The sequence below is a fragment of the Onychomys torridus genome, chromosome 7 (assembly GCF_903995425.1).
Source record: "Onychomys torridus chromosome 7, mOncTor1.1, whole genome shotgun sequence".
Taxonomy (NCBI): Eukaryota; Metazoa; Chordata; class Mammalia; order Rodentia; family Cricetidae; genus Onychomys; species Onychomys torridus.
This window is the reverse complement of record NC_050449.1, coordinates 37,496,609-37,517,561: the sequence shown is the minus strand read 5'-3', so window position 1 is coordinate 37,517,561 and position 20,953 is coordinate 37,496,609. Positions and strand designations below refer to the sequence as shown.

Here is a 20,953-nt window from a genome sequence, read left to right as displayed (position 1 = left end):
ACAGACAGTTGTGAGCTGCCATATGGGTGCTGGGAATTGAACTCTGGTCCTCTGAAAGAGCAGTCAGTGCTCTTAACTGCTGAACCATCTCTCCAGCCCTCAACCATAGCTTCTTGTGCATAAATTCAGCGTGGGAGGGTACGCCTTGCTCTCGACAGCTCCTCAGTGGGCTGAGTACAGTGGTGAAGGAGCCGAGGGTCTCATTCTCTCCTCTCCGAGTTCTTTTACATTGTAGTACACATGTGCCCTCTATACCTTGCGCTGCTGGAAGGGGACCTGAGTGGAGAGGACGGGAGTGAAGCGGAAACTCTCAGTGAATGCCCTTTTCTTTATTTTTCTATGTTTGAGACACCAGGCTAACCTCAAATCCACGTTGATTTCTCTGCCTTAGCTTCCTGAATGCTGGGATTGTAGGTATTAGCCAATAAACTTGGTTTAGAATCTACCTTTTCCTATAGTTTTCCTCCACCCAGTGCAGGTGATTCAGTCCGTTTTTTTGTTTGTTTGTTTTTTGTTTTTCGAGACAGGGTTTCTCTGTGTAGCTTTGCGCCTTTCCTGGATCTCGCTCTGTAGACCAGGCTGGCCTCAAACTCACAAAGATCCGCCTGCCTCTGCCTCCTGAGTGCTGGGATTAAAGGTGTGCACCACCACCGCCTGGCTCAGTCGGGGTCTTATACATCCAGACAAGTACTCTACCACTGAGCTATTCCTAGCCCCATTTTAATATAGTTTTGACTTTGAGACCCTGTAACTAATTTCCTTGTGTTTGAGAGCATACACACACACACACACACACACACACACACACACACACACACACTACTAGGGATGAAACCTAAATAAGGCTTTGCCCATGCCTTGCAAATGCTCTACCATTGAGCTACACCCTAACCTTAACTTGCATAATTTAAAAATAAAATTAAAGAAATTAAAAAGAAAACCTTCAACTCTAAAAATCTTGGCAAGCAACTTATATCTGTGGAGGTCCCCAAAACAGCTTGACCACATGGCAGCCATGACAGGCTTAGGGGCCTAGACACAGCTTCTGTGACAGGCTTACTGGCAGGCAACACCCAGATCCAAAGAAAAGCCTTAAGCTGATACCACTCAGGGATCCACCCAGAGGTGAAGAAGTATCTGACATCCCAAACACTCCAACCATTAGATAAGGTGGCCAGATGTCTTTGAGTCTAGCACACGCCTTTTTTTTTTTTTTTTTTTTTTTGGTTTTTTGAGACAGGGTTTCTTTGCGCCTTTCCTGGAACTCACTCTGTAGACCAGGCTGGCCTCGAACTCACAAGTGCTGGGATTACCGGTGTGTGCCACCACCGCCCGGCCTTCACGCCTTTTTTTTTTTTTTTACAGATACTCTAGACAGTTGTCAGCCAATCGGGGTCCTGGAACCTGGAAATCCCCTCACCCCAACCTCTGCTACAATAAAAACTCTGCCCCACCTGAGCTCAGGGCCCTCTGCTCTCACTGCTGTGTGGGACAGACAGAGGGACCAAGCTTGGAGCTTGAAATAAAGGCTCTTTGCTTTTACATTTGGGATTCGGTCTCCATGGTGGTCTTTTGTGGGTCCCTGTGATCTGGGCATAACAATGGTTTTTTTTTTTTGTTTTTTTGGGACAGGGTTTCTCTGTGTAGTTTTGGCTGTCCTCGAACTCACTTTGTAGACCAAGCTGGCCTTGGTCTCACAGAGATGCACCTGCCTCTGCCTCTGAAATGCTGAGATTAAAGGCGTGAGTCACCACCATCACCACCACCACCACCACCCAGCTCAACCTATATCTTTTTTTTTTTTTTTGGTGTTTTGAGACAGGGTTTCCCTGTGTAGCTTTGTGCCTTTCCTGGAACTCACTCTGTAGCCCAGGCTGGCCTCGAACTCACAGAGATCCACCTGGCTCTGCCTCCCAAGGGCTGGGATTACAGGCGTGCGCCACCACCTTCCGGCTTCAACCTATATCTTACTAAATGTTTGCAGAGATGAAGGAGCACACAGAACTGTCTCCTTAATTGGAGGCTCTCTCTTGGTCTCATCCAGTCCCTTAACCCCCACCCATGTACACTGTGTAACTAAGAAAGCCCTGCTCTTGTCCAGAAACAGAAGAAAAGCCCGGCTTCCACCAGTGCAGACAGCCCTGGCTGCTAGAGCAGCCCCTGGAAGGCTTCAGTTCTTGCCACAGCATTTTTTCTAACCAGTTCTGCAAGGACAGCTCCTCTGGGCATGAGGTTTTCTTCAGAGCTGGTTTAACACCCCCACCCCCACCATACTGACAGCCAACTTGAATTTCCTCCACCATGTTAGCTGAGTCTTGTCATTATCCACAACTGGGATTCCTGGGTCATGGGCTTCATTAAAAGTGACTTTGGGCTGGGTGGCCCACGCCTTTAATCCCTGGGAGGCAGAGGCAGGAACATCTCTGTGAGTTGGAGGCCAGCTTGGTCTACAGAGCGTTCCAAGACAGCCGGGGCTACACGGAGAAAGCTGTCTCGAAGAACAAAACAAACAAGCAAACATAAATAGCTTTGGAGCAGGAGGTCTCTTAGCAGGCAAAGGGAAGGGGCTGTTTCCAGGCAAACAGGCATTGCCTTCAGGAACTCTGCCAGCTCTGGGAAGGCTTTCCCTGCTTCTGGCTGTGGAGAGCTGGCTTCTCTGTTTTGTTATTTTTAAAATTACATTTATTTATCTATTTGGTGTGGTGTTGTTTGTGCAGAGAAGCCAGAGGACAGTTTTTGGGAGAGCCCTTTTATGTGGGTCCCAGGGATTGAAGTCACTAGATTTAGCAGCAGGCACCTTTCCAAACTAGGTTATAGGCCCTGGCTGGTTATTTAATTGCAACTACTGCAGGTGTGCTGTGTTTGCTAGGTTTGATTATGGGCACAGGGAGTGTGAAGTTCTAGTGTGATTTCCAGGAGCCACACCTATTTAACTCTGCAGGCTGAAGACACAGATTTAAAAAAAAAAAGCATGCCAGCCCTGGGGAGATGCTCAGAGCATTTACTATGTGTACCAGCAAGAAGACCTGAGTTTGGATCTCCAGCACCAAAGAAAGCTGGGTGTGGCTAAGTATGCTGGTAACCCCAGTGATTGGAGATAAGAGAGATCTTGGGAACTTATTGGGCAGAGAACCCAGTCAAAACACAACTAAGTAAGGCGGAAAGTCACAGGAGACACCGGCATCCTCCTCTGGCCTCCAAATGTGTGTGCCTGGGTGTGTGCATTGGCTTCTATCTGTGGAATCCAGTCTCTCCTTCCACTGGGGGTTGGGCTCAGATCACCCAGCAGGCTTTCACACAGCAAGTGCTTTTACCAGTATAGGTGATGGAGCAGAGAAACTGCTGAACCAGACTGCTCCCTGAACAGATAGAAAGATTCAGTGGGTATCAAACTGCCAAGACCATCTCTCAGCATGTGTGTAGTGGGGAGGGCAGAGAGAAGAGGAAAATGGCGGAGAAGCAAGCCGATTGTATATGACAGCAGCAGGGGCATCTGAGCTGGCACAGGGAGCTGATCTCAGGGAGAAGGTTAAGAGAACTTCCTGGCAAAAAAATCTGATTTTCAGCCAGGCAGTGGTGGTGCATGCCTTTAATCCCAGTACTCCAGAAGGCAGAGACAGACAGACAGATTTCCTCCGAGGCCAGTCTGGTCTACAGAGAGAGTGCCGGGCCAGCCAGGGTGACACAGAATACCCTGTCTCAAAAAACCAAAAGAAAGAGAGAGGGAGCAAAGAGAGAGAGAGAGAGATCTGGTTTTCTAATAAATAGAAACCTTCAGGGTTGTTTACCTAGTAACAACCCTTCTGTTTATCCAGTCAGTCCTTCTATTTCGGACAGTGGTTCTTAACCCCTTTTTGGAACCGCTTATCAGATAGTCTGTATATCAGATATTTGCATTATGATTTATGATAGTAGTAAAATTACAGTTACAAAGTAGCAACGAACTAATTTTATGGTTGGGGGCACACAACATGAGGAACTGTATTAAAAGGTTGCAGCATCAGGAAGGTTGAGAACCACTGGTTTAGGACAATGTCATCAGCACTGCTATGCTATTTTGGACCCGGCAACCTGCTCAGTCATCTCTCTGGTCAATTTTCTTTTCTTTCCTTCTCTTCTCTTCTTTTCTTTTTTCTTTTAGACAGAGTCCCTCTGTAGCTCTGGCCCTGAAATTTGGCAATAGACCAGGCTGACCTCCAATTCACAGATCTGCCTGCCTCTGCTCGGACGAAATGAAGGGCTTAGGTAGTGTTCAAGGTCTGGGTCAGAGCTGGCAAACGGAAAGTCTGAATTCAAAACAAGTGGAAATTAAAACAAACAGTGGTCACCAGGGGAAGGATAAGTGTCCTTGTTTACTTTCTGTTGCCGTGATAAAACACTCTGACCAAAAGCAACTTGGGGAAGTTTATCTTGCACTGCCAGGACACAGTCCATCTTTGAGGGAAGTTGGGGCAAAAAGTCAAGGCAGGCACCTTAAGGCAGTCGTGATTGCTATTCCACACATTACCTCCAACCATGGAACTCACTCAGAGCCGAGGAAGAAGAGCAGGAACCACGGGAGCTGCTGCTGGCTAGCCGTTTCAGAGTTATTAGTTTATCCTCAGCCAGCTTTCTTATACAGTCCAGGACATCCCTCCCCGCAAAGTTGCTACCCCACAGTGGGCTGGGTTTTCCCATATCAATTAATAAGACAATCTCTCACAGATAAGTTTACAAACCGACCCGACCTAGGAAATTCCTTATACTGAGGTTTCTTTCAGATGATTCCAGGGCTCATCATATACGGGGCACAGATGGCCTACAAGCTAAAATAGGGCTCAAGGTAGGAAGCAGAGCTCATTCGGTCTGTAGCTCCTTTTCTCAATGATAACGAACTGTCTCCTCAGGATGCTGCAAAAATCTGCCAAGGACTGTGGAAGAGCAGTTTGGGAATCTCCTATAATAATCTTTTTGTCTTTTTGAATAGCTTGAGACCAGACGGCATCTTAAAACGGGTTGTGCTTCCAAAGCATGGTAGGTGCTTAATAAATGATGAATGAAAAGATGAAGCAGGGGGTCCCACGGAGGCAGTACTATCCCAGAGTCCAGCTCAGAGCTTAAAGAGCGCATGCTCTAGGACCCGGAGTGGGTGTGGGTGAGCAGGGGTGAGGGTGATAACTTTCAAAAGCAGCCTCATCTAAGTCTGCTCTGGCTCTTTAAGAGGCGGGGTGGGGGGGGTTATACCGACACGAGAACAGACCAATCACTGCTCCAAAGAGGAGGGGCTTTTACATATTTTTCCATCCCTCTCATTGGGAACTATGTCGTTTGGGCGCTGTTCAAAAAGACCAATGGTTTTTCGACATTTCTGCCATTGCCCTCCACCGATTGGACATAGGCCATCGTCCCGCCTCCCACTTGCCCCACCCCTTTGCACACAAGATGGCGGCGCCCAGTGGAGTCGAGGCCGCGCTTGGGGTTTGCTGAGGCTGACTCCGCGTCGCTCTCTCCCTTTGGGTGCCAGTCGCCGCGAGCGGGAGGACAGGGGCCGGGCGGGGACAGGGGCACCTGCGTGGCTGGACCGCGAGCCTGCGCCCAGCCTGCGCCGCCCCACCCGGCCCCGGCCCGGTCCGGCCCTCCCGATCCGGTCCCATCCTTCCCGGTCTCCTCCCGGTCTGACCCGTTGCCCGGCCTTGTATGCCGCTCCAAGCTGAGGGATTTCCTCCAGTCCCGGCTCACTGTCACTTTAGAGATGTTCCGCCTCTTTGCTCCCGAACAGCCCGCCTTCCAAACCGGGAGTCCTTTCCCTCTCCTGGGAGTCTTCCCTCCAACCCACTTTAGACCTTGGTTCTGCCTTGGTTAGGCGTTCACATCCCTTCCAAGTTAACCACCGACTCTCCAGATACTGGCAACCTTGACACCGCCTTCACCGAGGAGCCAGCCTTCCTCTGGTCCTGAACTCCACAGCCCTATCATGGAGGCTGTGTTCCTGGTGGTGAATGGGGTGGGCCTGGTGCTGGACTTGCTGACCTTGATGTTGGATCTCAACTTCCTGCTCGTGTCCTCCCTCCTGGCTACCTTGGCCTGGCTTTTGGCCTTCATCTACAACCTGCCGCACACGGTACTGACTAGTCTTCTGCACTTGGGTCGAGGAGTCCTGCTTTCTTTGCTGGCCTTGGTTGAAGCATTGGTTCGATGTACCTTTGGGGGATTGCAGGCCTTGTGTACTTTTTTTTGCAGCTGCTACTCTGGCTTGGAGAGTTTAAAGCTCCTAGGGCACTTGGCCTCTCATGGAGCTCTGAGGAGCCGAGAGATACTGAACAGGGGCATCCTGAACGTGGTCTCCAGTGGCCATGCTTTGCTGCGCCAGGCATGTGACATCTGTGCCATCGCTATGAGCCTGGTGGCCTATGTGATCAACAGTCTGGTCAACATCTGCCTCATCGGCACTCAGAACCTCTTCTCCCTGGTGCTGGCCCTGTGGGATGCCGTGGTGGGGCCTCTGTGGAGGATGACAGACATGCTGGCTGCTTTCCTCGCTCACATTTCCAGCAGCGCAGTGGCCATGGCCATCCTCCTGTGGACCCCTTGCCAACTAGTACTAGAGCTGTTGGCCTCAGCTGTCCACCTCCTGGCCAGCTTTCTGCTTTTCCACGTCACTGGTTTGGTGTTGCTGGCTTGTGTGCTGGCAGTGGCTTTGGCTGTGTTGCACCCAGACCTTACCTTGAGGCTGGCCACCCAAGCACTCGGTCAGCTCCACACCCGGCCACCCTACCACCGGCTTCGAGAGGATGTTGTTCGGCTATCTCGCCTTGCACTGGGTCTGGAGGCCTGGCGCAGAGTCTGGAGCCGAAGCCTACAGCTGGCCAGCTGGCCGAATCGGGGAGGAGCGCCGGGGGCCCCGCAAGGTGGCCCCAGGAGGGTGTTCTCAGCCAGGATCCAGGGACAGGACACTCTTCCGGAAGCAGATGAGGAGGATGTCAGGACCCTCAGAGCAGCAGCTGCTAGAGGCCGAGAGAGACTCAATGAGGATGAGCCTACGGCTGGGCAAGACCCATGGAAGCTGCTGAAGGAGCAGGAGGAGAGGAAGAAGTGTGTCATTTGCCAGGACCAGAGCAAGACCGTGCTGCTGCTGCCCTGCCGGCACCTCTGTCTGTGTCAGGCCTGCACCGAGATCCTCATGCGCCACCCCGTCTACAACCGCAACTGCCCGCTCTGCCGCCGCGGCATCCTGCAGACCCTCAATGTCTACCTCTGACGATGCCCTCAGCCCTGCCTGCCCACCCTCTGTGCCCCACACTCTAGGACAGCATCAGCATTTGCCTCTGGGGTTTGGCCTGAGTCTTCTTTGCCCCTGTGATGGCAACTCTGTCAAGCCTCAAGCCATATATCCAGGACATGTGGCTGGAATACTCTGGAAGACTCCAGTCTGTGTGGGACAGGGTAACCGTTTTCTCTGAACCCTGTGTGGGGTCCTGTGATGCTGAGGGTGGTGAGTATGTCACTATGCAAGGGCCCTGAGACTATGGCAGCCTCCTCCCCAGTCTGCCCAGGGCCCGTCCAGACACCAGCCTCTGGGGCTGTCCTTTGCTTCTGGCTTTTCTGTTTGGGGGTTTTGGTCCTTTTCCCCTAGGCCACACCACATTGTGTCATGTGAGGATTTTGGCAACTCCTGGGCCTTGGAGTGATCTTAATTTTTCTATTTTTTTTTTTTTTTGGGTTTTCTTGTTTTGGAATGGTCTGGAATCTTTGTGTTCACCCAGAGCCTCTGCCCTGGTAGTGGGTCTGGGAGTAGAATTCCCTAGGTGCCCTATGAGCCACTTCTGCCTGTCTTCATCTTAAAGTCTCCCAACTTGGCCCAGAACCTGGGGTCAGGAGTTTATTCCTGGGTACAGGGGTGCAGCTAAACCTGGCTTTGGGACCATTTACCCTCAGGCACCCCAGCTCCAAGAGGAGCCTCAGAAGGAATAACCAGATTTCTACTCATTCCCCTCATGCCCCACATGGCGTAGAACATGGCATTCCTCCTGGTCTCTCTCTGGCATTGGGGAGGGCATTCTGCACATTTCACTAGGGTCCAAACAAGGGGCTAGGCCTCGGGGCATGCAGCTCCATCAGGTCTGCCTGTCCAGTTTCTATGAATAAAGTTCTGTTGACAGCTCTACCGGTGTGGTCCTTGTAGGTGCCTGCAGGTGGTCAGCCAGAGCTGCCTGGGGGTCTTTCCGACTGGAGCTTCTGGATTACCTAGCTTGGAGGTGGGGATGTGGAGACAGGGTGGCAGGGCTGTGCCAAGGGAAAGCCCACACCAAGCATGGCTGCTTGATGCTTACCCCTTCTGATCTGACCTGCTGCACTCCGGCTCTGTACTCTGTTAAGTTCTTTTTTTTTTCTTTTGGTTTTTCAAGACAGGGTTTCTCTGTAGCTTTGCAGCCTGTCCTGGAACTGGCTTTGTAGACCAGGCTGGCTTCAAACTCACAGAGATTCGACTGCCTCTACCTCCCGAGTGCTGGGATTACAGGCGTGTGCCACCACCGCCTGGCTGCATTAAATTCTTGTAAGAACTTGTTGTCTCTGTGGCCTGCCCTTCCTGTGCTCCCAATGGTACCTACCCTTCTTTCCAGGAGGGCACAGTGAAGCCTGCTGCCTGGAAGCCAGTCCTCCCTCCGATTCCTGGGGAGCTGCTGCTTGTTTGTTTTTGTTTTTCAGGGCAGTTTTTCTGTATAGCCCTGGCTGTTCTGGAACTCACTGTGTAGACCAGGCTGGCCTTGAACTCAGAGATCCACCTGCTTTTGCCTGATTAAAGGCATGCCCAGAGTGGTGCTTGTCTTTTTTGTGTCTTGGTACAGGGCCTGGTACTGTGATGGACTGGAGTGTGGAATTTTTTGCTAGAGGTGTGAGCTGGAGCCTAGAGGTCTACAGGCCTGTCTGGAAGACACAGAAGCCTAAGGCCTTTGATATAGCTGTCTTCCCACTGCCCGTTGGAATTTAGGAGCACTCCCTGTAATTTTGTTTGTTTGTTTTTGTTTTTCGAGACAGGGTGTCTCTGTGTAGCCTTGGCTGTCCTGGCTTTGCAGACCAGGCTGGCCTTGAACTCACTGATATCCACCTGCCTCTGCCTCCCAAGTGCTGGGATTAAAGGTGTGTGCCCCCCCCCCCCTGTAATTTTATGTTACACCTAAAGCACAATGTCTCATGGAAGAGGGGAGACCCTGGATCCTGAAGGAGGTCCCTCCACTCTGCATCCAGAGGTTGAGCAATTGGGATTAGCAAACCTTGGATGTTTGTTAGTCATTAGCCTGCGCCTGCTAAGCTGAGTGTCACAGGAGGTGAGCCCTCAGGGGGCCTGTGGCCAGCCCCAGACTTAAAGGCTTGGCCCACCCAGACTGTGCCCAGCACAGTGGAGACAGTTCTCCACTTCCACCCCTTAACTGGATGCCTGTGGCAGGGTTTGCAACGCCCCCACCCCCACATCCACATCCCACTCCCGCCCCAGGGTGTTGAGCAAGTAGAAGCCTGGCTCCTTCCGGTCTCTGTTTAATGTGGAGGATAAACATTTTATTAGGGAAGATAAACTTCCTGAGCTGGGGGCCGAGGACCTCCTTTTCTTCTACTTTCATCTGAAATTCTTTCTTCAGACCTTAATACCCTTCTTTCTCCTAACCGTTACCTTCGAAGTCCAGACCTTAAATCATTATTGCAATCTGGAGCTTGGTCGCCCCCTTGTGGTTATCCCAGAAACTACTTACCTCTAGGTGGGGGTGACTGCTTTCCAGTTAACTAAGAGAGCAGGTATCTCTACCGTTATCTGGCTCACATGAGGGCACCGGTGGGTAATCAGAAGTCCCTGATTCAGACAGGCTGATCCCCTTTGGTTTGGCATGTCTGAATTAGAAAACTGTGTCCCTTTTTCTGGGTGGCCAGAGCCCCAAATCATGAGGGCAATCCTCTGGTCAGGCAATCCCGTTCACCGTCTACATAACTAGGTGGCAGCTCCGTGGATTATTCTAGGTCTGCTTGCTCTATCCCTGCCTCATGGCTCCATCCCACCCAGGAGCCCTCCATGCTGTGGGTCCTCAGAAGAAAGGCTGAAGCCAGTGGGAGGTTTTTGAGGTTTATTGGGTGACCTCTGAGAAAAAGGCCCGCCCTAGGAGCAAGAGAGATGGAGTCAAGGACCTGGAGGAGCACAGGACTAGGAAGGAGCATCCCACCTTGGAATCCTGGACGGGGGGCAACCAGGAACCCACAGTGGCTAGCACAGCACACTCTAAAGTCCTGGGCAGAAACCCAGCCACTGTTCCACGCTGCCTGCCTTGACCTCAGACAGCCTCCATTCCTTGCCAGCCGTGGGACAGGAGGTGGCTCCCTGTCTTCCCTAGTCATTCACAATATCCCAGGGGGCCAGCCCTCCTGGTATGCGCCCTTCAGTGTCACACCCTCCTCTAGGAGCAAGTGCCAGCTCCTGGTTCACTTTACGTGTTAGGCAAAGACTGGGGAGCTGTGCCAGTCAGAATAGACGAGAAATCCAGAGAAGGTGCTGTCGGTCTTGATGCTGGCATAGATGCCAATGTAATCACCCACGCCCACCTGCACCCACACCTGGTCCTCAGGTTCCAGCCTTACCATAGCACCCCCTGAAAGTGAGGCTGGCTTGGGCCATCCCCCGAAAAACTGGAAGAAAGAGGCGATGGACTCGCCATTTTTGACAAGATCGAACTGCAAGCTGGCTCGGTAGACAGTGGCGTGGACGGCGAAGTAGTAGACACCAGGCACTTGGCAGGTGAACTTGCCCGTAGTGGCATCGTAATGTCCCTGCTCATTCAACATCACGCGGTCGAAGGGTAGGGGTGCGTCGGCTGGCGGAGGCACTCGACTCTCGGATCGCTTGGCACTGAAGGCTGATCGCGGGGGCACCGAGCACTCCCCGGCAGGTCCGATAGCCCCCACGGGACCTGCCTCTCCACGCGGCCCGGGCTCCCCACGCGGCCCTGGCAGTCCTGGGGGTGGGAGGGCGAAGGGGAGATATTAGGAGCCACAGTGGAGTGCAGAGGGGTGACCCCATTGACCATTCCTAAGTCTCCCAGCCTCCCTGGCTATTGCCTCCTGCAGGGAGAAGAGGGATCTAGGCTTTCTGAGTCCCTGGGGCTGACTCACCCCCTCCACCCACAGCCCACCTCGCCCCACCCCACCCCAGCTGGAATGGAGGTGGAGTAGCGCCCCCTGGCGGGACCCTTGAACCCCAAAGGATCTACGAGAGCAGCTGCGGTGCTCACTAGGGTGTCCCCAAGGGCTGCGACGAAGATGACTTCTTACCCGGCCTCCCGCCCTCGCCTTTCTCGCCCGGAGCTCCGGGCACACCGTCGCGGCCATCACGACCGTCGCGGCCGGGCAGGCCTTGGCTGCCATGGTGGCCTGGTGTGCCTGGAAGGCCGGGCTGCCCGGGACACAGGCTGGGGATCTTGTTGTCATCTAGTGGAGGAGAGCCTGACACCAACCCCAGAAGCAGCAGGGCAAGAAGTGGTCTCATGGTGGTGACCCCGGAGGCCCAGACGCCAGGATCCTCTCGTAGTCTGTGGGCTGGGCAGGACCAGAGTCGGAACCCAGAATCTTGGGACCCACCTCGCGCCCCACCCGGGTGGAACCCAGCAGGTCCCCGCTCCACAAATAGGCCTTTGTGGCTGAACGTAGTGTGACGGGATGAAGAGGAGGGCGCCCCAGATCAAGAACTGGGAGAGCACCGGAGAGAAAAAGGAAAGCAAGCCCTCCCTACCCGGTCCCCTAGCTGGCGCCCAGGCTTTCCCACAGCCCCCCCCCCACCCGCCCTCCTCCTCTGCCAGACTCACCCCCTCCGCGCTCCCCAGCTCCCCCCGCGGCTCTCACTGAATGGCTTCCTCAGACCCTCCAGCTGGCCCTGCTCCCACTCCGACCCCAACCAGGCAGCCCCTGCCCTTGCTGACTGATTCCAGCTTCTGGTTGCTCCTTGCCGGCTCCACAGCGCTCCTCCCAAACTCCTAGAGGAAACCAGTTGTTCAGGGGCCAAGAGCTCCGGGGCTGGGAAATAGCAGGGAAATAACTCGTGGTGTCGCCCGGCGGCCGGCCAAAGTTGTGGGGGTGTAGGGGGTGTGGAGAAAGGAGGAGGAGGAGAGAGGGAGGCTTGAGCCTGCACTACAGAGAGGCTGAACTGTCCGACCGACCGTTCTTGGGGCTTCAGTTCCCAGGAGCTGGAGGGAGGGAGGGATGGGGCAGTGATAGAGACCAAGGTCAAGACTAGTGGGTGGGGGTGGGGTGGAGGGTGGAGAACTGGATCAGCAGAGCCCCCCGGGGGTAGGATAGGGTCCCACCGCACCGGTAGGCACTCAATACAGTTTTGCTGACTAAACGGAAAAGCTGAAGGTCTGGTGACAGTGATCTTAAATACTCAGATGGAAAGGGAGAAGCAGAAGATAGGGAGGGAATCAGGGTCAAAGACTTGGATAGGAAATCTCTAGTCTGTCCAGTGGTACAACATGGGGCCCGGCCACTGCCTGGGGCTGTCTTGGCAAATAAGGGAAGGTGCAGGGAAGATGGGGTAGTCCCATCAGCCCTGGGCAGGATCAGGGTTGGAACTGGTCCTTCTCCTTGGGAAGCAGCAGAGAGGATAGGCAGAGTCCCGGGCCCGGGTCACTCTTCCCTTTGTTTTCTGCCTGCCCTGCCCCCTCATATAGGTAGAGGAGGATGGGCAGACCAGGGTAGGGGCTGGCCTCGAGTCAGGGCTGGGAACAAGCATCCAGGCTAGCTGCCTCAGGCAGCCTGTTGCAGTTGAAGGGCCAGGGGGTGCCCAGTAGTGCCAGGCTAGACTGGCACTGGTGCTCTGCCTCCTGGCAGACAGAGCGGCAAGGGGGCAGGATAGTGCCCAGTGGGGTGCAATGAGGTACAAGCATCCCGCAAAGGAACCTCCGGAAATGCTGGTAGCAGGGTAGACTCGTCAGACTCTGTGGGAGGAAGCGGCCGACTCAGATGTCCAGTCCCCATGTGCCCACCCCTTCTGATGGCCTTCCTCCTCCGTGTCCCAGCACCTTGTAGCCTCTGACGGTGTCCACCACCTCCGCCTGGGTGGCCAGGCCCACCCAGATGTTGGGGAAAGCTGTGGTACTGTAGCTTAGTCCAAGGCACATCTCCACTTGGACAGGTTCACAGGCCAGGTCTGGAAGGGGGAGGGTTGGGTTACTGTGGGGGACAAGACACTGCCTGGCCCTGGGTTCTTGTTTCCAGGTGGGTCATATGGACTTCTGTTAGGTGTGTCAGGAGGCACTACAGAACTGTTTCACACACTCCAATGAGCCCTTCTGTTTTCCAGAGCCTGCGTTTGCCAGTGCGTCATGGAGGCCCCTCTGATCTTAGGTAACGCGGAGTACCCACTGGGGACCACTTGGGGCCACTTCTATCCTGTGTTCTGTGAAGCAGGCTGTAGAGAGGGACTCTGTGGGTGACGAGGTAGATACATCCCAAGTCCCTTTCAGGTGATTTAGTGTACAAGGCTGACACTGGCTGAGAGTCCCGCCAGGACTCTGTAAAGTGGTCCCAGGGTGAGGAGAGAAGGGCCCAGAGATGAACTTATCAAGGGGGAAGGGAAGGGAGGTAAGGAAAGTGGGGTAGGAACCCGGCCTGTTGCGGCCATCAGGACTTGCTCCGGTGAGACTCCTACCTGGTTGCGGGGACAAGCGGCTGCTGCAGCTGTTGCTCCCATTTGTACAGTCTCTCCATAAGTCACACACCCACTGCAGGTCCCTACATCCTCCGTCCCCGCAGAACTCTCTGGGCCCGCAATGGTCTGTGGGTACAGAGGCATGACAGTGCCCTAGGACATGCCTGGACCCACTACCCTCCGGGGTACCCTTTGATGTCCCACGAGGAGCCTCCGTTGCCCACACCCGCCTGCCCAGGGACACCTACTCTCTGTAGCATTGGTGGCCTGGTAGGTGGCTAGGAAGCCCCCGCTGCTGATACCAAGATCCGTCTTAAAGATCACAGCCAGCTGGTGCTGTGAGGAGCTGAGGTGGGGTGGTGGCTCCGTGCCACAGAACCTGCCCAGAGCAGAAAAATATCCTGGCACAGGCCGCTGGCCAGCCCTGGGGGCTCTGAGCTGGGCTCTAGGCCATGCCAAGGGTGATGGGGAACAAGACCGCTGATTCATGGAGCTTGGGGTCTGGGAAGGAGACACATGCTGTTCGTTACAATGAAATGACTTCTTAAGCTGGAGTCACTTTGAGAAGCGGGGGCATCAGGGAAGAGAGGGCAAGGCAGAGGCCTTACAGGTGTGAAGAGTAGGGCTGAGCAGCTGCAGAGATGAAGGTCAGGAAAGCCCATGCTGTTTCAGGGTGCCGGTAAAGAGCACCTGAAGGCAGTGAAGCTGGAGACTCACTTAAACCTAGTGTAGGGAGCCCAGCCTGCTAGAGGGGGGACAGACTGTCCTGCTTGGTACCTGCCCAGGAAGCTGAAGACCCCGGAACTGCTGGCCTCATACACCTCCACGTAGTCAAACCTGCACTCGGCCTGTGCTTCCAGACTGAAGTTGTGGAACTGTAGTCTTACGCCGTATCCCACAGGCACTGAGACGTACCAGGTGCAAAGCTGGAGGAGGGTGTAAGTGAGACAACTCCCAGGGGCCTCCTCCTGCCTCAGCCTGGTCTTGCAGGGGGCTTCTATGGCCAGAGCAGACTAGGCAAGGTGTGAGTGAGTGGCTGTTGCCTACCTCACATTCCGTCATTGGTGTCTCTTAAAAGAGGGAAGCTCAGTCAGGCATGTGGCTCACACCTATCATTTCCAGGGCTTGGGAGTAGAGTTTAAGGTCAGCCCAAGCTATATGTCAAGTTCCAAAGCAGCCTCCTGAGCTACATACAGAGACTGTCTCAAAAAGCCAAGGACCAAGGATATAGCTTAGTGGTAAAGAACTTATCTGGCCCGCACAAGATCCTGGGGTTGCTCCTTGGCATGGAAAAATAAAAAAACAAAAAGCAATCCAACAGGTTTAGGGGTGGGGGTGAAGGCATGAGGATGCACACCTTTATTTCCAGGCAGAGGCAGTTGGGTCTCTGTGGGTGCCAGGCCAGCCAGGCCTATATAGTGAGACCCTGTCTCAAAACAAACAAAAACCCAGGCCTGGCGTGGTGCCTCATACCTATAATCCAAGCACTTGGGAGGCTAGGGCAGGAGGATTCTCACCAGTTACAAGATCAGCCTGGGCTACAGAGTGAGACCTTGTCTCTAAATAAATGTCCTTTCAAATTGTCTGGTCTCAGAAATAGATGTGTTTACCCAGCATAAAAATATCTGGGTATACAGTTGGTGCTTAACAACATTTCCTTGGGCTGGCATGAACTGATTTTACCAAGTACATTCCCAGGCATACTGTTTCCAGGCACATAAATATAGGCTCCCTGGTGCCTCGTGAGTACTATACCAGTTCCTGAGGGCGCTGCATTTACCTGTTGGTGAGGGTAGTGCTGTGGGTAGTTGGGAGTAGAGAATACCCCGTGGAGCCCAGTCAGATTCCCTCCACACCCTGGAGAGAAAACAAATGGCTCATGAGTGGGGGAGTCCAGCCTGGCACAGAAGCCTGCCCTGTCCCTGGCTGGGCCCGTACCGAAGGTCTTGGCGCTGCAATTGGCCTCGTCACTGCCATCGGCACAGTTGGTAATACCATCACATACTAAGTCATGCTTCAGGCAGAGGAGCAGGTCGCAGCGGAACTCATTATGGGCACAGCTCCCTGGAGAAGGACACGAACCATCTGGAGCCAGAGTCCCCCAGAGTTTCCAACCCCTTTGCCAGTGTTGGGAGTGGCTGAGGGGGAGGCAGCTAGGAACATGATGGCAAGTCACTCACAATGTCCAGGGGCGACAGCTTGGTACCAGGCCTGGAAACCAGACCCTTCCACATCGTCATCAGAGACAAAGGACACACGGAGGTGGCTGGTATTAGTGTTCAGCGTGGCTGGGGGCGTTTTACCACACACCCTGTAAAAAAGCCAGGTTGGGGGTGATGGAGGCTCTGAACTCAGACAAGAAATGGACCAGAGCCCGGGAGGTGATGGCCCATGCCTTTAATCCCAGTGCTTGGGAGGCAGAGGCAGGTAGATCTCAGTGAGTTTGAGGCCAGCCTGGGCTACAAAGTGAGTTCCAGGACAGCCAGTGTTACACAGAGAAACTTTGTCTCGGGACCCCCTTCCCCCCAACACACACACAGACACACACACACACACACACACACACACACACACAAGAAGAAGAAGAAGAAGAAGAAGAAGAAGAAGAAGAAGAAGAAGAAGAAGAAGAAGAAGAAGAAGAAGAAGAAAAGAAAGAAAGAAAGAAAGGGATTAGAGAGGGAAGTCCTTTCCCTGTGCCACACCACAGCAAGGAGCTGGCAGGAGAGGGGTCAGAGGTCAGTTCCGTTAATTTCCTTCTGGTCAAGATTTTTGCTTCTGCTTCCAGTTTCTCCACCCTTCAGACAAGTGGGATCCCCTGGAAGCAGAGGGACCCACCTGAGGAGTGGACCTGAAGGCTCTGGGCTAATTTCCAAGCGATCAAAAAGACAGGAGAGCACACCTTCTATGCTGAGGGCTTGAATCTTGAGCTGTATTGTCTGGCCTGTGGCGACCTGGATATGCCAGACACAGTGGCTATGGGGTGGGTAAAGGTCTGGGTAGTTGGGGCTGCTGAAGAAACCCCTTGGACCAGGAAGGAGGCCTCCGCAGGCTGCAGGGGATGGAGGCTAGAGTTAAGAGGTCAATAGGAGAGAGGCCTTCCCCACCCCCAAGGTTCCTCTTCCAGGCTTTTCCTCCCCACTGCCACCTTGGGCCCTCTCTGGAAGAGTGCCCTTAGAACTCACTGGTCTGGTGTGGAGGGCTCCCGGCTGCCTCCTGTTGCCCTGCGGTTGCTGGAGAGGTGGTTGTGGTGCTGGTGCTGGTAGTGCTGGTGCTGGTGTTAGGAGTTGAGTTAGGAATGCTACCCTTGGGGGTGAGGCCTCGGGCAGGCGGTGGGCTTTCAGTTGTCCTGGGGAGGGATGTAGCCTGGAACTCTGGGGCAGGAGGAGGGAGGCATGTCATTTAGAAGAGCAGGTCCGTGGGGGTTGGTAGAATAGTTCATGGACTCTCCAGGTAAAGTCCTCCCAAGTACTTACGAGCCAGGATGACAGCTACCAGGAGCCCCAGCAGCAGGACTAGCAGGCCACTGAGCAGCAGGATACAGAGCCAGGAGAAATGACAGTCTGGCTGTAGCCCTCGGAGACGCTGGGCTGTGTTGGGGGGGGGACACAGTGGGCTTTTAGAGACACCCCTACACGGGATGTCCCTCACACCTTAGTTCCTGGGCTCTCTCCTGTGCCCGAGCAACCCCTAAGATGGTTACCATGCCAGGGAGCTTTGAGGCTTCTGCTGGCATCTTTCTGTAAGGCTGGTGGAGGGCAAGAAGGCCCTGCTTCAGGATCGAAAGCAGGATTGCAGAACTCTGTCTGGAATGGAAGGCAGAGGCTTACGGGCTGGGACAGGCAGGTTCACTGGGGACCTGGGATCTTGGGAGGTGGGTTCCATGTGAGCCTTACCTTGCTCAACTCAGTTGCCTCTGGACGGAGGATGACATCGGAATAGTCCTTCATGGCTTAAGATTCTGCATGGCTTTCTGGAGATCCTGTGACAGCCCAAGACCCCTGAGGGTTCACTCCCTGGTCACAAGCTACCTATCAAAGAGGCAACCTTTACTCTGGGAGGGACGAGGCTGTCAGGAGAGACCAGTTCTCTGGTGGCCTTTGGCAGAACGGTTGGGGCTCCAGGCTACTCTCTCTCCTTGTGGGGGAGGGAACTGATGCAAGAAGGAATTCACAGAAAGCACGGAATGGTCCTTAATCCAACTCAGCTGAGGATGCTGAGGTCAAGACCCTGGCACTGAACAGCAGTCCTTAAAGGCGCAGGCAGTGGCTGTGAGTACCCACAGAGAAAGCTAGGGATTCTGCGGGATATGATTAGGGGAGTCACGGCGCCCCTCCCCTCCCCCAAGGTATCCAGGGCGCTCCTGGGGAGCTGCAGTGAAGGCACTGGAGCCTCAGGAGAAGAGAGACAGAGACAGAGAGCAAGCTCTGGGGTAGCGGTGCGCAGACTTCTGAGGGTCACAGAGGAAGCCAGCACTTTGCCCCCATCTCAGTGGCAAAGTTACTGGCTAACCCTGAACCTTTGGAAGAAGCCGCTCCTCCTCCACCCCAGCTTCCCCCCACCCCCAGACAGGGTTTCTCTTTATAGTCCTGCCTGTTCTGGAACTCTCACTGTAGACTAGGTTGGTCTCAAACTCACAGAGATCTGCTTGCCTCTGCTTCCCGAGTGCTGGGATTACAGGCATGAGCCACCACCACCCTGCTGGCTGGCTTTGTGTGTGTGTGTGTGTGTGTGTGTGTGTGTGTGTGTGTGTGTGTGGTGGTGGTGGTTTCATATTGCCTGGGTTGGCTTTAAACTATGTAGGCAAGGATGACTATGAGCATTATATATATATATATATAAAGAAGTTGATGTCAATGTCAGTGTCTTCCTTGATCACACACACACACACACACACACACACACACACACACACACATACATACACATATATCTATATGAGATTATATATCGAGGTATCGAGGCAAGGTCTCTCACTTGAACCAAGAGTTTGCTTGATTCTGCGTGTCTAGCCAACCAACTTACTCCAGGGACCACTGGCTACCATGCCTGACTGGCATTCACAGTATTTCCGTGAGTGGCAAATCCTTACTCACTAAGCCATTTCCTCAAAAACAGAGACCTGGAGCTCCTGAGCCTCTTCTCTGTTTCCCGGGGCCGTGTGTGCACCACCACATGGTGCGGGGTTGAACCCTCGCGCACGCTGGGTCCACACCCTACCAAGGGCAAGGGAGCTACAGCTCAGACTCTATTTTTTGTTGAGTTATCATTATTTTATTTTGAAACAGGGTCTCTCTATGTTGAAGCTGGCCTCAAACTTGGAGCCATTCTCCTGCCTCAGCCTCCTTGCTGTTGGGGGGGGGGGTGTTTTCACCTGTTACATCCATTGTCTGTGTTATAAGAATGAGGAGAGAAGCATGCCATGAGATTGAGGGGCTGGCTCCCCACATCTGGGTCCCCAAGCCTGCAGGAGGAAGGATACCTGACATTGTGCACAGGTTGAGTTGTGGAGTCTGGCTGTTGGTTTGGCTGCTGTCACCAGGCAGAAAGTCTACACTACAAAGCAGTGCTCCAACCCTGCCTGGCACAGCCGTTCCAGGGAGAAAGGCAAGGGACTGCCAGTCTGTCATGTCTCATCACAGTGCTGGGCTGGGAGTCTAGAAATAACTTCATGTTCCCAGCCACGACTGGGAATGTCTGTCATGTTTTAGACCCTGGGCAAGAGGTCTTACATACTGTTTCCTCTCACTTCATACATAACTCTACGAGGTATTGTAACCATTTTACAAAAGATGCTACTAAGGCTCTGAGATGTCACACAACTGAAAAGATAAGAGTTAAAACTGAGCATGTGTTTTGTATGTATACAACTTTATTCTAGAGGGGGCCACGCTGTGTTAGGAGAGTGGAAGGGGCAGACAGATCTGTGAGTCTAAGACAGCTGTCTCTGCACTCAGGAAAGGAGCCTTTTTCCAGTGCCCTCTCTGCGGCCTGGCTGCTTCTGTCTAGGCCCCAAGCTTCTCCTGGACTCTGAATGTGGAGTCCAGCAGTCCTGGCCTTTAGGGAAGGCCAGCTTTGGTAGCTGCAGAGGTAAGAGTCTTGAAGGGGCTATGTATGCTAGGAATCCTTTGGCCATGAGTCTTTGTCCATTCTGGTTGGACCACACTGAACAGCATCCCTAGCCATGGAAAGAGTTTGGAATAGTCAAGTATGGTGGCCCACACCTTTAATCTCAGCACTCAGGAGGCAGAGGCAGGTAGTTCTCAGTGAGTTCGGGGCCAGCCTGGTCTACATAGTGAGTTCCAGGATGGCCACAGCTACATAGTGAGACCCTGGAGACAGAGAGAGAGAGAGAGAAGAAAGGAGAGAGAGACCAGACTAGAACCCACAGCCAGCCAGCACTGGGCTTTGTAGATGGTGAGTTTGCGGGGGGCAAGCCCTCTGGTGTGATTATTCACTAGAGGTTGTGGGCATCAGGCCCGGCTGGGTGATGAAGTGGGCTGATGGAGCTGGTCATTCCTCATCTTTGTAGTACATGACTTAGCAGAAGCAGGTCCAAAGTAGGGCTCAGAGACTCCTCCTCCTCTCCATCCCTAACTCAGATTGGGTAGGGCTTATTACAGTCCTGACTTTGTGGGGTATAGGACAGCACAGTGGAAGCCTTCTGTGCACAGGGCCCTTCACTTGTCCAGTGGACCATGCCTGACTCCACAGCCATCAGGAATGAGCCGCTGCCACTCAATGAAGCCCTACTTCTTAGAGGTATGAATCTTCTGGCAGCCAAGGTACTTTAACTTGTATCTACACAGGGGCTCAAGGACTTGTTTTTTTTATTCTATAGATTAATGTGGATGGATTAATGCCACTGCCAGGAGATTCCCAAAGGTACCCACATACCTGTCTGGGAGCCCAGGTTAGGGACAGCATCGACAGCAGAGGCGTGAAGATCTCTAGAAAATCGTCTCCAAGGTCCTGAGGGCAACCCATGTAGTCTACCAAGGAGGCTGCTGTTCCAGCCATTGCATCCTCTTTCTTGGCAACTTTTTGAGATATGGTCTTTTTTCCCTCCAAGATTTATTTTTATTTATGTATATGTGTGTATGCCTGAACCAGATGTGTGCAGATGCCTGCGGAGGCCAGGAGAGATTCTCTCCTTCTACCATATGGGTTCAGGGATTGAATTTAAGTTGGAGGCAAGGGCCTTTACTTGCTGAACTATCTTGCCAACCCAGTTCTAATAAACAACAACAACAACAACAAAAACAAACCTGGATTATCATCTAAAAATGCATAATT

At 53.4% G+C, this 20,953-nt stretch overlaps 3 protein-coding genes across 5 annotated transcripts; 1 reads left to right on the top strand and 2 right to left on the bottom strand.

The window, feature by feature from the left end:
* The first annotated feature begins 5,412 nt into the window (after positions 1-5,412).
* On the top strand, positions 5,413-8,143 carry Rnf26 (ring finger protein 26). The gene has a single exon (XM_036194250.1). It carries the CDS (start codon positions 5,954-5,956, stop codon positions 7,235-7,237), a length of 1,284 nt encoding a protein of 427 aa, XP_036050143.1. The 5' UTR covers positions 5,413-5,953; the 3' UTR covers positions 7,238-8,143.
* A 1,933-nt stretch (positions 8,144-10,076) lies between these two features.
* C1qtnf5 (C1q and TNF related 5) lies at positions 10,077-12,031 on the bottom strand. Of its 3 annotated transcripts, none has more exons than XM_036194110.1 (3): positions 11,820-12,031; positions 11,290-11,553; positions 10,077-10,973 (listed from the first exon to the last, which is right to left on the bottom strand). In XM_036194110.1, the coding sequence occupies exons 2-3, from the start codon at positions 11,501-11,503 to the stop codon at positions 10,456-10,458; spliced, it is 732 nt and encodes a 243-aa protein (XP_036050003.1). In that variant the 5' UTR covers positions 11,504-11,553; positions 11,820-12,031; the 3' UTR covers positions 10,077-10,455. The 3 variants fall into 3 exon arrangements, with proteins under 3 accessions (XP_036050003.1, XP_036050005.1, XP_036050004.1); XM_036194112.1 differs by having other exon boundaries at positions 11,857-12,031; XM_036194111.1 differs by having other exon boundaries at positions 11,934-12,031.
* Positions 12,032-12,306: 275 nt separating this feature from the next.
* On the bottom strand, positions 12,307-17,800 carry LOC118587926 (membrane frizzled-related protein). The gene is made up of 13 exons (XM_036194109.1): positions 17,554-17,800; positions 17,361-17,463; positions 17,134-17,247; positions 16,843-17,031; positions 16,496-16,709; positions 15,841-15,971; positions 15,599-15,724; positions 15,441-15,517; positions 14,438-14,586; positions 13,909-14,039; positions 13,661-13,786; positions 13,032-13,159; positions 12,307-12,947 (listed from the first exon to the last, which is right to left on the bottom strand). The coding sequence occupies exons 1-13, from the start codon at positions 17,605-17,607 to the stop codon at positions 12,723-12,725; spliced, it is 1,767 nt and encodes a 588-aa protein (XP_036050002.1). The 5' UTR covers positions 17,608-17,800; the 3' UTR covers positions 12,307-12,722.
* Positions 17,801-20,953: the final 3,153 nt, after the last annotated feature.